Source organism: Notothenia coriiceps, unplaced genomic scaffold, assembly GCF_000735185.1.
Source record: "Notothenia coriiceps isolate Sejong01 unplaced genomic scaffold, NC01 NC01_scaffold00000339, whole genome shotgun sequence".
NCBI lineage: Eukaryota > Metazoa > Chordata > Actinopteri > Perciformes > Nototheniidae > Notothenia > Notothenia coriiceps.
In genome coordinates, this window is record NW_011333040.1 from 19,515,603 (window position 1) to 19,530,879 (window position 15,277).

Here is a 15,277-nt window from a genome sequence, read left to right on the forward strand (position 1 = left end):
AGCTATAAATCGACTCCGCTGATGGTCTGATTGACAATCATGAACCTCACCCTCTCACCCTCATTTACGACATTGCCCATGAGACTCCAACTGCAGCACAGGTACCACCACTCTCCATCATAATGCTTATAAAAAAACCAACAAAGAGTGATTTGATGCTATTTCCATCTATCGAGCGACATTTCTCTGCAGCTTCTCTTCCTGCAGGTACGTGAAACAGAGGAAGCACGAAAGAGAACCCGAGAGGAGATACGTCAAGAACGGAGCTACCGATTCACCGGCTCTCAACTCACGTATCCGAAGCTAAAGGGAACAACGCGGTAGACTCCCCCCCTCCTTTCTCACACTGTCTTCTGTCCGCACCTACGTATTGGAACCCCAAGACACTAATGTCCCCGTTTTATATCCCTTAAGTAGACAACAAATGACACATAAATATAAAATCGGCGCACAGAATAAGGACACGTTAAATAGCTTTCGCACACAACAGATCTCTTTTGTATCTTTGTTTTAGTATGGATGGATGTAAGAGCACCTCAGTTACAACATAACACCAACAGCCGTTACTGGGACATTCCAAATCCTCGTGAGTAGCTTATCAGAGAAGAACGACAAACAACTGCCGAGCTGTCCTAACATCTACACAGCAAGGAGGAAGGAGTCGAGTGAGCGAGTCTTACCGCCACGTTTTGGAGAAGAAGAAACGAGTGGACGGAGGCAAGCGCGCTGCCAAAGCGTTACTCGAGGTCACCAATTCCCCCTCGCTCTGTACTCCTCATGCTTTGTCTCTGTCGTTTTTCAGAGCTTGATCTCAATGATGTTACAGTGATTACACTAATATATTAACCAGACAGCTATACAGTTTCACCCTGTCAGAGGTCGCGCTATGAACTTAAACTGAAATTACTCTGAATAGGCCTACCTGTATATGTCAGTACATATGCGCCTTCAATACCGACAAAACAAAATAGCTAGTCAGCATAATCTCTCTCACAAGCGGTCTTCTAACAGTAAGAAAACCATCAATTTAGTGTACAAATAAGTTAATATGAAAATACACCATGTCGTTAATGGCTTGATTATGACTAAGAAACAGAATATATTTTTTCATATAAGTATTTCCTCTATTCGGATTCCGACTGGTATCTTGATTATATTGCGAATAAGAAAGCACACCCAGCCACTCCTTACAATCTCTTTGATTCCCACAATCCGAGCTCATAGTTTCTAGAGTCTCACAGAGTCTTACATATTAGACGAGATACATATCCTGTGACATATTTAACTGCTATTGCTGTGTTAACAGAGTGCCTTTTCATCATCCCAACACTATACAAAAAAACTTCAAGAGCTAAACAACGAGTTAAATATTACCACAAATGTTTTGTTGAGAGTGCATGTCAGAAACACGAGGAACGTGAGGCCACCATATCCGCGCACCAATTCTGTATTTACTGGTACATTGAACTAGGACGACTATCCAAACATATAGTGAACCTGCTCCACTGCAGTCTCGACGCACACCCGGGACCTGCGGCAGCAGCAGGGACTGGAGCACACAAGGTCACAGTGCTGAGACAACTGCAGGACGTCATCAAACAGAGCGACCAGACCCCTTGCCCGCTCGGTCAGACATAACCTCACTGTCACCAATGTCAACGGGTTCTTAACCTGTTCTGAATGTGCCTACAGTGCTCGATATTCTATCCTCCGATGATTTGAGGCAGTGATGAAACTCTCCTCTAATCCTTTGTGTTTCAGCTCTTCCCTCCACCAGGCGACGCATCCTCGTACTACCAGTCATGCAGCATGCAGACCGTGGCTTGAACGTCCACTAACCAACCTCTTGTGTAAGAGCAGAAGCTGTACGACCCGGGCCCAGCAGTACGCGCTCACGTTGAGACCGCAGCTGCGCCGGCACCCAACGTCACATAGATTTGAGAACACTGGTCCTCCAGCTCATCGTCACAGTAAAGAGCATCAGTCGGATCACCAATATGCAGTTTCAAATTAAAACCTTAAGGAAGGTATGTTCAGATTTGTTTTATGCCAAGAGTTTGGAGAGAAGATTGACCAGTATCACGATCTGTACAGTAAATATGAAGCTTGTGCCACTTAGCTTAGCAGAAGCAGCTGAAACAAGGGAACGGCTCGGCCCTAGCTCTGTCCAAATCAACAACATACCACAGGAAAAGACTAAGGAAGTCAAAGCACATAATAATGTTTCAGCACATAACCCAAATATTTATCTATTATTTTTCGATAAACTCTTGTCTCCTAAATAGCTAAGCTCGCTATTATGAGGCACAGCACTGTGCAAAACCTAATCTGGCTTGCTGTAGCTTCTTATCACCCTGCAATCATCAGTGGTATTAAGAGTGTTTCATATTCTGCATTGTCAGCCACGGCCAGCAGACCAAGGAATTGACAGTTTCCAACACGGACAGTCCTACCACGCAGTGTGGAACGCAGCAGCAGGAGACAGCAGAGACGCCGAGGCTCAGCGCAAGAGTGAGTGACTGCTGCAGATGTAGATGTTAGACAGCTGTAGTTTTATAAAGAGGACTTTGAGAAATCCAGCCTGTGGTTCATTTACTCATTTCATTGTTCAAGAGTAACAACAGTAACAAGAGCACACAGTGTTACCAAAGTACTTTCAACCGATCCAAGATCCATTATTCTGATGCCGACTATTCACATATTCTTGTCCTTTTGTCCTCCCCAGGGCAGGGACATAAGTCTTGGGGTTCAACAGTGAGCGACGACAGTGTTGGAGGAGAGGCGGGTCTAGAGTCGCCTACTGCCAGCTCCAGTGAGTGAGAGCTGTGAGAGCTGTGTTGAAACATGTTCACAGTAACACCAGGATATCTGAGAGATTACATTTTTCCACTTAAAGGAAAACACACAATGTGTGTGTGTGTGTGTGTGTGTGTGTGTGAGATGGTACTTAAGGTGTTTATTCATTTTAGGTGACGTCAGTAAAATTGCTCGGACGTCATCCACTGGGACAATGTCGTCCAATGAGGACGCAGATGAGAAAGACGGGAATATGACTTCATTTGAATCTCCAAGTAAGATTTACAGATTGTAATCACTGTTGATGTGACATTACAATAAAATGCAGAAACCCTGAGAGGCAAGAGAAATGTCTATTTCCTCATACAAGGTGATTTAGCCCGGTTAATCTGTCTAAAAAGTCAATTAAAATAGTGTTGGTTGGTGTAATATTCATACGACTAAAATAAATCATGTTCTCCTTAATGTCAGATAAGTGACCATTTTAAACACATTTCTCGCCACAATATGTTATAACTTGCTGAAAAATGGTATATATACTTAAGAAGCATTGAAAAAGAAAAACCAACCTTCTTTAAAAGGATCTCCAGTTATTTTTCTCACTTGCCTCTCCCAGCTTCCGTGATAACATGCAGTCCCAATATTACTCTTCAAATGGCTTTGCTGTGAATCTTGTACGAGTCTTCCGGAGTGTGTATGATGTGCGTCCTTCTCTTCAGACATGAACGGCATGGACCCTGACGTGGTGGTGTCCACCAGACCTTTCCGTAACGTCGGCCTCTCTAAAGCAGCACATACCCACCGGCTGAGGAAGCTACGCACTCCGTCAAAGTGCCGCGAGTGTGACAGCTACGTTTACTTCCAGGGGGCCGAGTGTGAGGAGGTGAGTCCTTTATTTAATAATGTAATCATCTGCTAACATCAGACCTGCAGAGAGAGACTCCCAGTGATAATCACACCGGGTTCTTCTCTGTCTTCAGTGTTTCCTGGCGTGTCACAAGCGCTGTCTGGAGACTCTGGCCATCCAGTGCGGTCACAAGAAGCTGCAGGGCCGTCTGCAGCTGTTCGGCAGGGACTTCTCTCAGGTAGCCAGCTGTGCCAGCGACGGCATCCCCTTCATCATCACTAAGTGCATCTCTGAGATAGAGAGACGGGCGCTCAAGATGAAGGTGAGGCAGTGAACATGTTTGTATTAAACCGAGCGCTGGAAGTCTTTGCCACTGACGTGTTTTAAACTGTCTGCTTCCTCCTTGCAGGGCATCTACAGGGTGAACGGGGTGAAGACTCGGGTGGAGAAGCTGTGTCAGGCCTTTGAGAACGGCAAGGAGCTGGTGGAGCTGTCCCAGTGTTCACCGCATGACATCAGCAACGTGCTCAAGCTTTACCTCCGACAGGTAAACATGCAGGAGTGAACACAAGAGCCTATAGCGAGACGTGGAACCATGGCAGCTTTCATAGTGGCAGGGTTTCAGTATTATAAAGCACAGACTAATACAATCACATATATCAAAGGTTGTGTTTTCAGTCTCTCTAAAATGTCTTCCTGTATCCGCCAGCTGCCAGAGCCCATCATGCTGTTCCGCCTGTACAACAGTCTGATGGGTTTGGCGAAGGAGAGTATGCAGGGAGAGGCTGACACAGCGGAGGGAGAGGAGGTGGAGTCTAACAGCATCAACCCGGCGGTGGGCAAGGGGCCCGAGCTGGTGGACCTGGGCCCCAACAGCGACCCCGAGGTGCTGGTCCTGGTGGACAAGCTGAAGGAGCTTCTGAAGGAGCCGCCCAAAGCTAACGTCGCTACGCTACGCTACATCATTCGCCACCTCCGGAGGTCAGTCTTTAAAAAAACAAAAAAAATGACATGAACACAATTGGGACACCATTTAGAAAAATACTCTAAAGTTATCTCGTAACATTTATTTGCCATTTAAGTACTTAATCTATTTTATATAGATTAAGTACTAGCTTTTAACAATATCTGTGATGCCTTTCAGTCTGTGGATAGCAGCTGGCATGTAGCTTAAATATCATCTGTGGTGTTTATTACCTCACTGTCATTCAACATTGAGAAATATCAGTTTTTTGCCATTTTCTTCTCTGCTTAAGAAACTGTTAAGACACTTCAAGTCTTGCTCCCTTCAGTTCATCACCTTAGGAGTTATTTTAATAGCTAAATGCTTTTTGAATGACGTTAAACTTTATCCGGATCTTGTATTAACTTTAAGGGGCAATCCTTACAAAACGGCTCCAAACTCTCTATATAGTTTTTCTTGATCTTCCTCCCTCCAGGATTGCAGAGCTGGAGGAGGACAACAAGATGAGTCCCAGTAACCTGGGTATTGTGTTCGGCCCCTCCCTGATGCGCCCCCGTCCCACCGGAGCCACCATCTCCCTCTCCTCTCTGGTCGATTACCCCCACCAGGCTCGCATCATTGAGTGTCTCATCGTCTTCTATTCATCCATCTTCCAGTCCAAAACCTCTCAGACACACAAAAACATCCGCTCAGATTCCTCCTCTGCCCAGCAGATGGGGCAGGAGGATATTCATCCCTCTGATAAGGTACAGAGTGTGACTTCCTGTTTCATGGTGCTGTAGATTTATGACGCCACGGGCAACAACTTATCATTCAGTTAATCCAAACCAGGTTGCTGTAATTATATTTATTCAACTGTATTATTACTGTATGACCCAGTAATTATATTAAAGCAATAATCTGGTTTTCAGCATTTATAAAAAATGTATTATATCACTATTTTATTTACTGTAATATACATATTGTCACATATTTAGTTATATATTCTGTTAAAAATATTTACTGATTTAACTTGTGTATGTTTATATAAATATTTGTATCATCCAATATGGAGCTACTGTTACAAAATCCAAGTTCCTCCCAGGGATTAATACATTGTTTCTCAGTCTGATATATGTGGGCTTCCACCTGAAGAAAAAGAATAGCCTCCTACAGCAGCTAGCATGACTCTTTACTCTTAATGTATTTAGAATTGAAAACTTTAAATCACTCATTTAAATATATTTTATAGTGTGTGACTTTGCTAGTTAACATAACTTTGTATACTAAGATGTATTACTTTTTCATGAGAAGTTTTGGTGCGTACATATATTAGACCCTCTGTGGTCACTAGGCAAATGTAAATTGGCTCCCAGTGAAAATATCAAAAGCTTGTCTTAAAGAGAGGCTGCTAATAAAGTCTGGGCATGACCTAAACCTGGTCCAACCCTCTTTCTGTGGAAATGCAAATTACAGAAGCAGTAAAATATCCGCTCATCCAGAGTTATGACCTACAGCTGCAAATAATTTGAATCCAGCTCACCCTCCTGCTTTGGTTGTTTGATTTATGATCCATTATAGAAAAAAAGAACCCTTCAGGTTAACTGACTTGATAACAATCTCTGCTTTAGGTCTGTGCTGCAGATGAAAAGATTGAGAGCGCTGCTGATGGAGAGGAGCCAAATAAACCAGAATCTGAGAAGTTGGAGGAGGGGTGTGGTACGTATTGTAAAACGCCATACAAGCATAATTGCATATTACGGTTGTAAATGAACAGAATTCCCCTGAATGAGTATACATCAAAAGTCATGTTCTTGCATCTTCATGGTCATTTAAATGTGCGGAATACATATGTATTTGAAAAATGTAATCTCAAAGTTTCTGCATTTGTTTATTTATGATCCGTTTCTTTCTTTTTTTACCCCTGTGGTACCACCGGCCTCTTTATTTCCATTCAGGAAGTTCTTTAGGGTCTCTGGGGTCCAGTGAGCAGCTCCCTGACTCCGACTCAGAGCAGGACGACAGCAGTCAGGGGGCCGCGCCCCCCCGCAGCCTGGTGACGCAGGAGAGCGAGGTGAGCATGGACGACGAGCCGCTAAGCTACAGGGACAGCCTGGACCTGTCGAGCCAGTCTGCAACGCTGACCGAACCAGAACCAGAACCAGACCAGGACCAGGAAGAAACCCCCGACAAAGTCGAGCCTCCTGCCCTGCCAGTCAGCGGACCCCCAGATGAAGACACAGCGACAGAGGAGGAGCTGAGCGTCTCTCTGGCCGAGCTCAACGTGAACCAGTCCAACAACAACAACAAAACCAACAACAACAACTACCCCTGCTCCCCCGTTCTTAGCTTGTCGGGGCATCCACTGTCACGTTTGTCTGGAACGAAATTACCCCTGACCAGGAACAGGGACAGCGAGCCAGAGTTTGTCTGATATCTTTACTAAAGTGTGTGAATGTGAAGTCTTTACAGGAGTGATTGGGTTTGTATTCGTTAAAGTCTTTACGTGTGTGTTGATCTATCCTGGCAGCAAAATGTCTGCACGCTTACTCCAGAGGTTTTGACTCAAGATGATTTAAGAAACTATTTTTGCAGCAGTTTGTATTTTTAAAGCATTTTACTCATTGCTCTTGCGTGCTTGAGGAAAGGCAGTTAGTAAGTAACATCACAATGTGCAGGAATTCAAAGCCAATGATCTTAAAAGTGCTGCTGGTTTTATTTCAGCACTAACAGTTTCAAAATAAATGTAGAAGTCTTTTTTATAAATGTCGCCTGTATTGCCTTGATTTGAATGTTTTGGTCTATTTTAATAAACATTTTATTTTACACTGGTTTTGTCATTTCATTTAGAACCTTGCTTTGATGTCTTGTTTAGGGAACGGGAAATAATAGTGAACTGGATGACGGCCTCTGACTGTTCTCATTCAGCTGTGTTCACTTCCCTGATAGTGGGGAGGGCAGTGAGGAGTTTATTACAGTGGGTGGAGGTTTTAAACTGCAGCATGTGAGGCACAGACTGTTCTACAAGCTTCAGGATACAGCGGCTACTGCATGGCTTTCAAAAGGAAAAAAAAGGTAGGCTTCTCAAATTATTACAGCACAAAGTAGAATTGTTAAGTTAATAACTTTTAGTTGTACAAAGGGATTTTTTTGGGAATACTTTATTTTACAAAGTCAGAAAATATAAGAAAACAATTTAAACAATTCAAAAGTAGAAAGATCGTCCCCGGATGAGTAATGAAACATCGCAGGTTTCCTTCACTGGTCCTCCAAAATGTTTATACAGGAGAATATCTGAAAAACAAGAGTACTTTACATTTGATTCAAAGCAGCTACTTCCTTGTGGTTCTCACACGCACATAATGAGACTACTGTTGCGACTGAGCATGAACTGTCCGGCTGACGTCTACGTCCTGTTTTTTTTTTTCCTGAGCTGGGATGTATGATACCTCAGTGAGATGACATCCCTTAACTCCCAACTTCCATCAAAGTAATAAATACTATAAAAACAAATTACGTATGTGTGGAATAAAGTACAACTCAAAAATTCAGCCTCTGCATGAGTATATATGCGCTGTGTATCATCAAAAGGATTTTGTCAGTGTGGCGGTCTCAACAAGCTGCATATTTGTCCATAACACTCACCTGTCTGTCACTGCACCAGTCTGTATGTGATGTACCTCCCAGCTGTTTCACTGGGTCTGATGATCTTTACTACCTGGAAAAGTCGTAGAAAGAAAAGCAGAATGATTGTCATGGTGCCAGTCTATAGTTTTGGCCACCATTATCAGTAGTATTACAAATCTATTTGCACAGGTAAATGATGCGATTTGGAAACAAGCAACAATGCTAGAGGAAATGTATAATAGGACCAACATCGTAGAAAAACCAACTGATCATTTAAATGTCTTTCACACAACATGTCTAGTAACAAGTAGTGGTTATAAAAATCTATTTGTGTTATCACTCTCCTTTAGTGAAAATCATTTTACCAAAGAACCAACCCAAGATCAAATATAAAGCACCATGCAGTCACATAATGCTGATAATGTTATGCATTTAAAGGTGACCCATCATGCTAAATGCACTTTTGTACGTCTTTTATACATGAATATGTGTCCCCGGAGTTGTCAGGAAACTCACCAAGTGTCAGAAAACACAACCCTCTCTATTTTCCTCCATACCCAAATCTCTTAAAAAGGGGCTGCAACGGCTCTGATACAGACTGATACAGATTTGAACACTTCTGTGACGTCACAGAAGTGGCTCTACGGCTATTGGGCCAACTCCACCAATCAGGAGGAGACAGCCACGGACATTGCCGTTGGAAATCAGCCCATGAAAAGACAGTGTTAAATTGAGCGAAATGAGGAATGGCTAAAATGCATGATCTGTTTGGTATTTTGAAAAATAAAAAGTATAAATATGCCTTATATAGGTATGGTCCTACACTATATTATTAAAATATAGCATGATAGGTCCACTTTAATAAAAAGGGCCTCTGGATGAGTTACCTGTCCTCTCTTCAAGCCAAAGTATCGAGCCACGGGGTCTCCAGCCTGGATCCTCGGCAACTGACTTTCCTTTAGTTTACTGAGACAAAACGTTAAGGAAGTCAAACAAACCAAACAAAGTATCTTTCTTTAGGTCAATTACCTGCCATTTTATACAATTGTTATGAATAGTAAGTACTCCAGAGTCAAATTTTCTGCCGCAAATCTCAACAGTGCAGTGGGTGAAAGGATACTATCTTAGCAGAAGTTCAACCACTTCCTCTTTTAGCATAACGATGTGCTCTGGAACAAGCTGAAAAACAGAAAAGAATCCAGAAAGTAAAATGGTATTCTACATCAGAGGCATAGTCTGTTAGAGTTTTAAATATGGTGTCAAAGGGATTGCAATTCAGTGGATTCATCAGTCTGTTGTTTACCTCGTGCTCTGTGATGTTAATGAGCAGCTCCTGTTGAAGGAACTGTTCCAAAATGTATTTGGGGGCCATGTCAACTAGAGACTGTAGGGAGACATTTCAATCCACATTAACAGCAACATCAAAAAAGTGAAAGGTTGAGAAGAAAGTCACAGAATTAATACAAGAGAGGTTCTGCAATCTTTCTGTTTTTCAAATACATTTTTGCGTCAGTTGTTTAATATAATAATATATAATGTGTGTGTTTACCTGTTTGGCTGATGGTGTCATGCCTATCTGAACAACAATGATGGCTCGTGTAATGTTTTCCTCCTGCATCCTCTGACAGTACATCTTAATCGTCTTGATTCCAACCTTTGGCTCCTCTACAAAGTGAAGAAAAATACGACTTAATAATATCACAACGCTGAATGTTTCAAAGGAACAACCATCAATTCTAGATTATATACTAGTCTCATATTTTTATACAGAGGGCTTTTTATCCCCCTAGTATTTAATAATAAGTCTTAACCTACCAGGAAAGAAAATGAACATCTGGTCTGTGGGGTCATCGTTGTGCGCCACCAGCACGGTGAGGTCTGTGCGCCGGGGCCGACCCTCGCTGGGTTTGTCTCCAAACTGACTCTTGAACTCGTCCAGCGTCTGGTCCAACTCGTCCTGAGTCACCAGGTAGCCTCTGTCATGGCACAGCTGAGGGGGGACAGATGAAAACATCAATTAATTGAGTGTATGGTACAAATCATAATTTTCAAGAGCAAAATATTTCTAGTCCATGTAGTTCTCCGGATTAGAGATCCGGATAGAGATTTAAAATGTTCTAATGTTTCCTACATGGACAACATTTTAAATGTTTCCAATAGCTCAAACCTGTAGTGTTAAACACACAAAAGTACATTCATCCACTTGTTCTGGTCATGTGATCACATAGACATTTTGGGAAAAGGATTCATCATTTTACATTTAAAACTAAACTTTCTTTCTAATACGGACACCAGATTATTTTATTTCTAGCTAATTCAAGTTTATCTTGCTTCAGTGGTCTGCTCAAATCCCCCCATGATTGGCAAATATAAATCATGGATATGGGCTTTTCCTTCTTCATATAAATAGACTTAGGATCCCAATAATGAATCGGACTAATTCCAAACACTCTGGAAAGCCTTGTTTTCTTTCAGCAACTCTGAATCAATGGCTGGTTGTTTTATTCGTAAAATGTGATATGTATGTATTTCCTGTCATATTCCTATACTTCTACTACCGTCTGTATTTCCATTGTATTTTCATGCAGCTTCGTTTGTTGGTTTAGCAAGGAAACTCTGTTGTGAAGTAACCAGAATAATCTGAAACTACAACATATTACATATGTGGGCCAGCTACTTACACTTACTATTACTTAAAACAAAATGAAGATTTGTTGACCGGATTAAAGGCACTTTGACAGACAGAATTGTGCTTGTTGAAACACAATTCTAACTAAATGTGCAAAGCAAATCAAACTTATTCAGGAATTCAGAGAAGTGACACTGATCTAAATATCTAAATTCAAATAAAACTCAGTTGTTTCTAACATCACAGAGCACCGCAGCTAAGCTACATGCTAAATCATGAAGCTAAACCAAATTTGACATCTAACCCACCTGCATGATGGTTTTACGGATCTTCCATAGCCTGTATGTTTCCTCTTCATCATCCATAGTATCTCAAAGGTTTAACTTGTTTGATATTTTATCAAAAACAATTGTTTATATTTGTTAATTTATCCCTTTAGCTCCTGTGTACATGCGACGCGCTATGCACGTTACAGTCTAACCGACGCAAACTGATGACGTGTAAACTGAATAGCAGTATGTGGGTGGAGTTTAGCATAAAGACTACGTTTCTAAATTAAACTTGTTATTTGTATTATGTGTCGAATAATACATATACTATAATAATCATTTTAACGACACAAAATGTCATCATAATAAAACAAATTAATTGTCAGTAGTTTTGTTTTCAGTCTTCTGTTTCCGGTGCAGTCTCAAAACAAACTGCGGGGCGGAGGGGAGTGATCAACAACGAGAGCAGCTTTTCAGATAAATGTGGCCTCTCTGATAACCAAGATGAGGCCATTATTTATTATTTTGACATTCGGAGCGGTGGCGAGTAGTGGAGTACTACTGGCGATGGTACTTTACTTTGTTTTATCCACAACGGTAACGTAAACCTTAATGGGTGTTGGTATGTAGCCTATGGTGCGCGTGCTGCTCTGATTTCCTATGCGTAACAGTGATGCCAGGCTATTATCGACACATGAAACAACCGCTGTCCTCCTAATTCAAATTATATATAATCAATATAACGAGTGATATATCTGGTAAAGTTACTGTCTGTAGCCAAAACGTCATTAATCTGAGCTCCTCGTTGCTTTGCATAACATAGCCTTTAAATTCATTAACGTGATTTTGCAACCATAGAGTGCAACTAGCATATGTACCTACATATTACTTCATTAAGGTTTTTAGTGTGAGAATAATAGTTCAACAGTTCATATGACTGAGCGTAATTCGTAAGATATTGGATGTGTTGCAGCAGCACCACCCATCATCTGGGGTCAGCTGATAGGCTATCAGTATGAAGTGCAGCAGCATGACCAGTCATTGGAAGGTTTCATAACACAAGGTCGATGCTCGGCACAGCTGAAATGTTATGTTAGTATATGAGTATTTCAATCAAATTGACTTTACCAGCATCATTAAAACAACAAGTCCCACAAAATATTAATCAAAGAAGGGAACTCTCTTTAAAAAAACTGATAAAAAGTGGAGTAGAAGAATAAAGTAGTTTAAAAATGAAGGTATTTAGTGAAGTACAAGTATGTCAAGGTTACATTTAAAGACAGTTGCCTACTTGAGTAAATGTACTTCATACGGTTCAATCTTGCAAATAAGTTTACAATAAATACTTGTTAACAATGCCAATAGTATGTCAGAAGGGGGCTCCTGGCTGTGACTGCTTAATCTTATCATACAAATAAAATGTGTAATATCTCTATTCTCTCTTTTCGTGTATTCCAATTCACAATAGGATGATTAAAATACAAATTCCTTTATCTTTCAAAGCCTATCTATTTATTTAATTTTCATTGATATAGCCTATATTTTTGGCTCTTTAGTTGTATATTTTGAATCATACAGTAAATTATCCGTAAAGATTTTTATGGAATAGGGCTTATATTGTGTAACCAGCTGGATTTCTACCTAGAAAATTGTGAAATAATCTTTAAAATCAGATAAGTGTGTTGCTCAACCACTCAGCCTGTTGTGTAAGGTTTTGCCTGGTCATTCTTCTGGTTATTATGGATTGGTTTTTGCAGGAAAAATATTCTGGAAAAGTCCATGGGCAGGTACAGAGCAGAGTTAAAAAAAAAAACGGATTATTTAAACACAACATTTCTTGTTTTGCTATGATAGATAGAATAAACAAGTGTTTTGGGCTCAGCCTTGTGACTTTTATGAGATTTAAGGGGTTATGTGTGCTTATTTACTGCTGCAAAAAGCTGTTTTTCATTCCAATGTTAATCTCATAAGTAGTTTATGTAATGTTAAGACTGTTGCTCTTAACGCTGGCCACAAGAGGCTCAACCACACATGGCTCTCTTAATGAGTCTGAGGACTATGAGAACCTTCATTATGAAGTTACCAAATGTTGTGGACTGTGGACCGCAGTACATGTGTCTGTCTGACGTAGAGGTTTTAGCCAACAGCACAGAGGGACCTATTGGAGAATCAGAGCTTATCAGTTCGGTTAATGATCACCCGCTCCCTTGACTTGAGGACACTGCATCGCGTCCTCATCCTCAGTGGTTGGATTGTGGTCTGACAGTGAGGGTGTAGAGAACATTACTCAGGCGCTTTACAGATTGTATCGCTTTCTGCCTTCAGAGGAGCGTACTGAAGGGCAGTCATGCGCCTGTTAGGGTCCACTGTCCTTTTCTCTGTCCTGCTGCAGGCTATGGTAAGAAAAAAGTAGGACTGAAACTCTGGATTATGTTGCTTTTGGAAGATGGCACGTTTTTTCCAACTGAATTGATAATTGAAAGTGTCTTTTTTTATGTTGTGTAGGATGTTCTATTATTTAAGATATTAGTATTTAAATATTTGCATACAAAAGAGATTCGTCTCTTTTTGCTGTCTTCACGAATACATTTTAAGGGGAAATGCGTATGTCGCTGATATATTTGCTGGGTCATATTTCTTGTTATTTGATATTCCTTAAGCAGCATAAAAGTGCATTTTGAAAATGAGCTCCCTTAACTCAACTTGTTTTCCTCCGCACAGTCTGTTCCGACAGAGGACTGGCAGAGGGCCACGTCTATTTACGACTTCTCAGCAACAGATATTGATGGGAATCTGGTTTCCCTCGAAAAATACAGGTATGTCTTTTTATTTTCCCTAAATGTACTAAAGCATACCATAAACATACCATCACTAAATCCTTATGCACCTGTTTCTTTGTGTTTTCAGGGGGGATGTTGTCATCATCACCAACTTTGCCTCTAAATGAGGTAAAACCCCAGTAAACTACTCTCAGTTTGCGGAAATGCACGTCCAGTACGCTGAGAGAGGTTTACGCATCCTCGCCTTCCCTTCCAACCAGTTTGGAAACCAGGTACGAAACACATCAGAGTTTTATTAACGTGCAAAGCTAGAAAAGGCATTATTACACAAGCTGGAGATCTGAAAATGTTACATAACTGGGAACAGTAAACAGAAAGGTCACATTGCAAAACATGGAATCCAGCCCTAATATTTGCAAAAGGCCTTTTCAACAGAAGGGGACATCACGTTGTAGTACACTAAACCAACATTTGCTTTTTCTTCATTGGTTTAGCAGGGCACTTTAACCTGCGTGGCTTTTGACTCTTGCTGACACGTCTATTTCTCTCATCTTGTTTTACTTTGAAGGAGCCTGGAAATGAAACTCAGATTAAGCAGTTCGCCAGTTCCTACAACGCTCAGTTTGACATGTTCAGCAAGATCGATGTGAACGGGGACACTGCTCATCCTCTGTGGAAGTGGCTGAAAAGTCAGCCCAATGGGAAAGGGTTCCTGGGAAAGTAAGTAGTGATTTTATAACATGTATACAGTATTGATGATGACATGATACACTTATCTACAAACTGATTGAATTAAAACCAGATCATATTAATCAACTATTGATCATCATAGTCTATTTTTTTGACATGTGATTTGTTTTCATTCTTGCAGCAGTATCAAGTGGAATTTCACCAAGGTAAATATCAGTCATTTTATATAGACGATACAATGGTTGTTATAGCTAACATTTAATCCTATATTCCTGTAATGTACATCAACGTTAAACAGGTGCCCTAACTATATAGGGTAGATAATACGTAACAGAAGAACTCTGTGAACTTCACAGAGTTCTTCTGTTACGTATTATCTACCCTATATAGTTAGGGCACCTGTTTAACGTTGATGTACATTACAGGAATATAGGATTAAATGTTAGCTNGCAGCGCTGAACAGTCTCTGCTGTCAGTGCTTGTGATTTGATCTTACTCCGCATATTTGTCCGGGTGTTTTGATTTCAAGTGGTGGAGTATTCCCGAAGTGGTGAAAGTCTTTGCAGTTACACCCCCTCGAGAAATGTCAGCTGAACACGTTTTACAAATCGCAATCCGCGCCTCTTTCTCTGATATTTTTAAATATCTCCAAGCGCCAGACATGTTGAAAAGCCGAAAGGGCCTTTTTAATCATTT

At 41.0% G+C, this 15,277-nt stretch overlaps 2 protein-coding genes across 3 annotated transcripts in view; one reads left to right on the plus strand and one right to left on the minus strand.

Annotated features, from left to right (window-relative positions):
• Nucleotides 1–7,412, plus strand: part of arhgap45b (Rho GTPase activating protein 45b) — a 19,990-nt gene extending 12,578 nt beyond the window's left edge. Inside the window, 12 exon segments of the mRNA XM_010778732.1 lie at nucleotides 1,859–1,884; nucleotides 1,972–2,027; nucleotides 2,403–2,511; nucleotides 2,726–2,812; nucleotides 2,970–3,071; nucleotides 3,516–3,679; nucleotides 3,777–3,965; nucleotides 4,053–4,190; nucleotides 4,353–4,624; nucleotides 5,083–5,353; nucleotides 6,218–6,305; nucleotides 6,545–7,412. Of these exon segments, the coding sequence (XP_010777034.1) occupies nucleotides 1,859–1,884; nucleotides 1,972–2,027; nucleotides 2,403–2,511; nucleotides 2,726–2,812; nucleotides 2,970–3,071; nucleotides 3,516–3,679; nucleotides 3,777–3,965; nucleotides 4,053–4,190; nucleotides 4,353–4,624; nucleotides 5,083–5,353; nucleotides 6,218–6,305; nucleotides 6,545–7,020 (1,978 nt within the window). The 3' untranslated portion in view covers nucleotides 7,021–7,412.
• Nucleotides 7,413–7,716: 304 nt separating this feature from the next.
• On the minus strand, nucleotides 7,717–11,357 carry polr2eb (RNA polymerase II, I and III subunit E, b). 2 transcript variants are annotated; one of them, XM_010774279.1, is made up of 8 exons: nucleotides 11,151–11,357; nucleotides 10,029–10,203; nucleotides 9,763–9,878; nucleotides 9,517–9,597; nucleotides 9,334–9,392; nucleotides 9,101–9,179; nucleotides 8,232–8,304; nucleotides 7,717–7,880 (listed from the first exon to the last, which is right to left on the minus strand). In XM_010774279.1, exons 1-7 carry the CDS (start codon nucleotides 11,205–11,207, stop codon nucleotides 8,239–8,241), a joined length of 633 nt encoding a protein of 210 aa, XP_010772581.1. In that variant the 5' UTR covers nucleotides 11,208–11,357; the 3' UTR covers nucleotides 7,717–7,880; nucleotides 8,232–8,238. The 2 variants fall into 2 exon arrangements, with proteins under 2 accessions (XP_010772581.1, XP_010772588.1); XM_010774286.1 differs by having other exon boundaries at nucleotides 7,732–7,896; nucleotides 11,151–11,345.
• Between the last annotated feature and the right edge of the window lie 3,920 nt (nucleotides 11,358–15,277).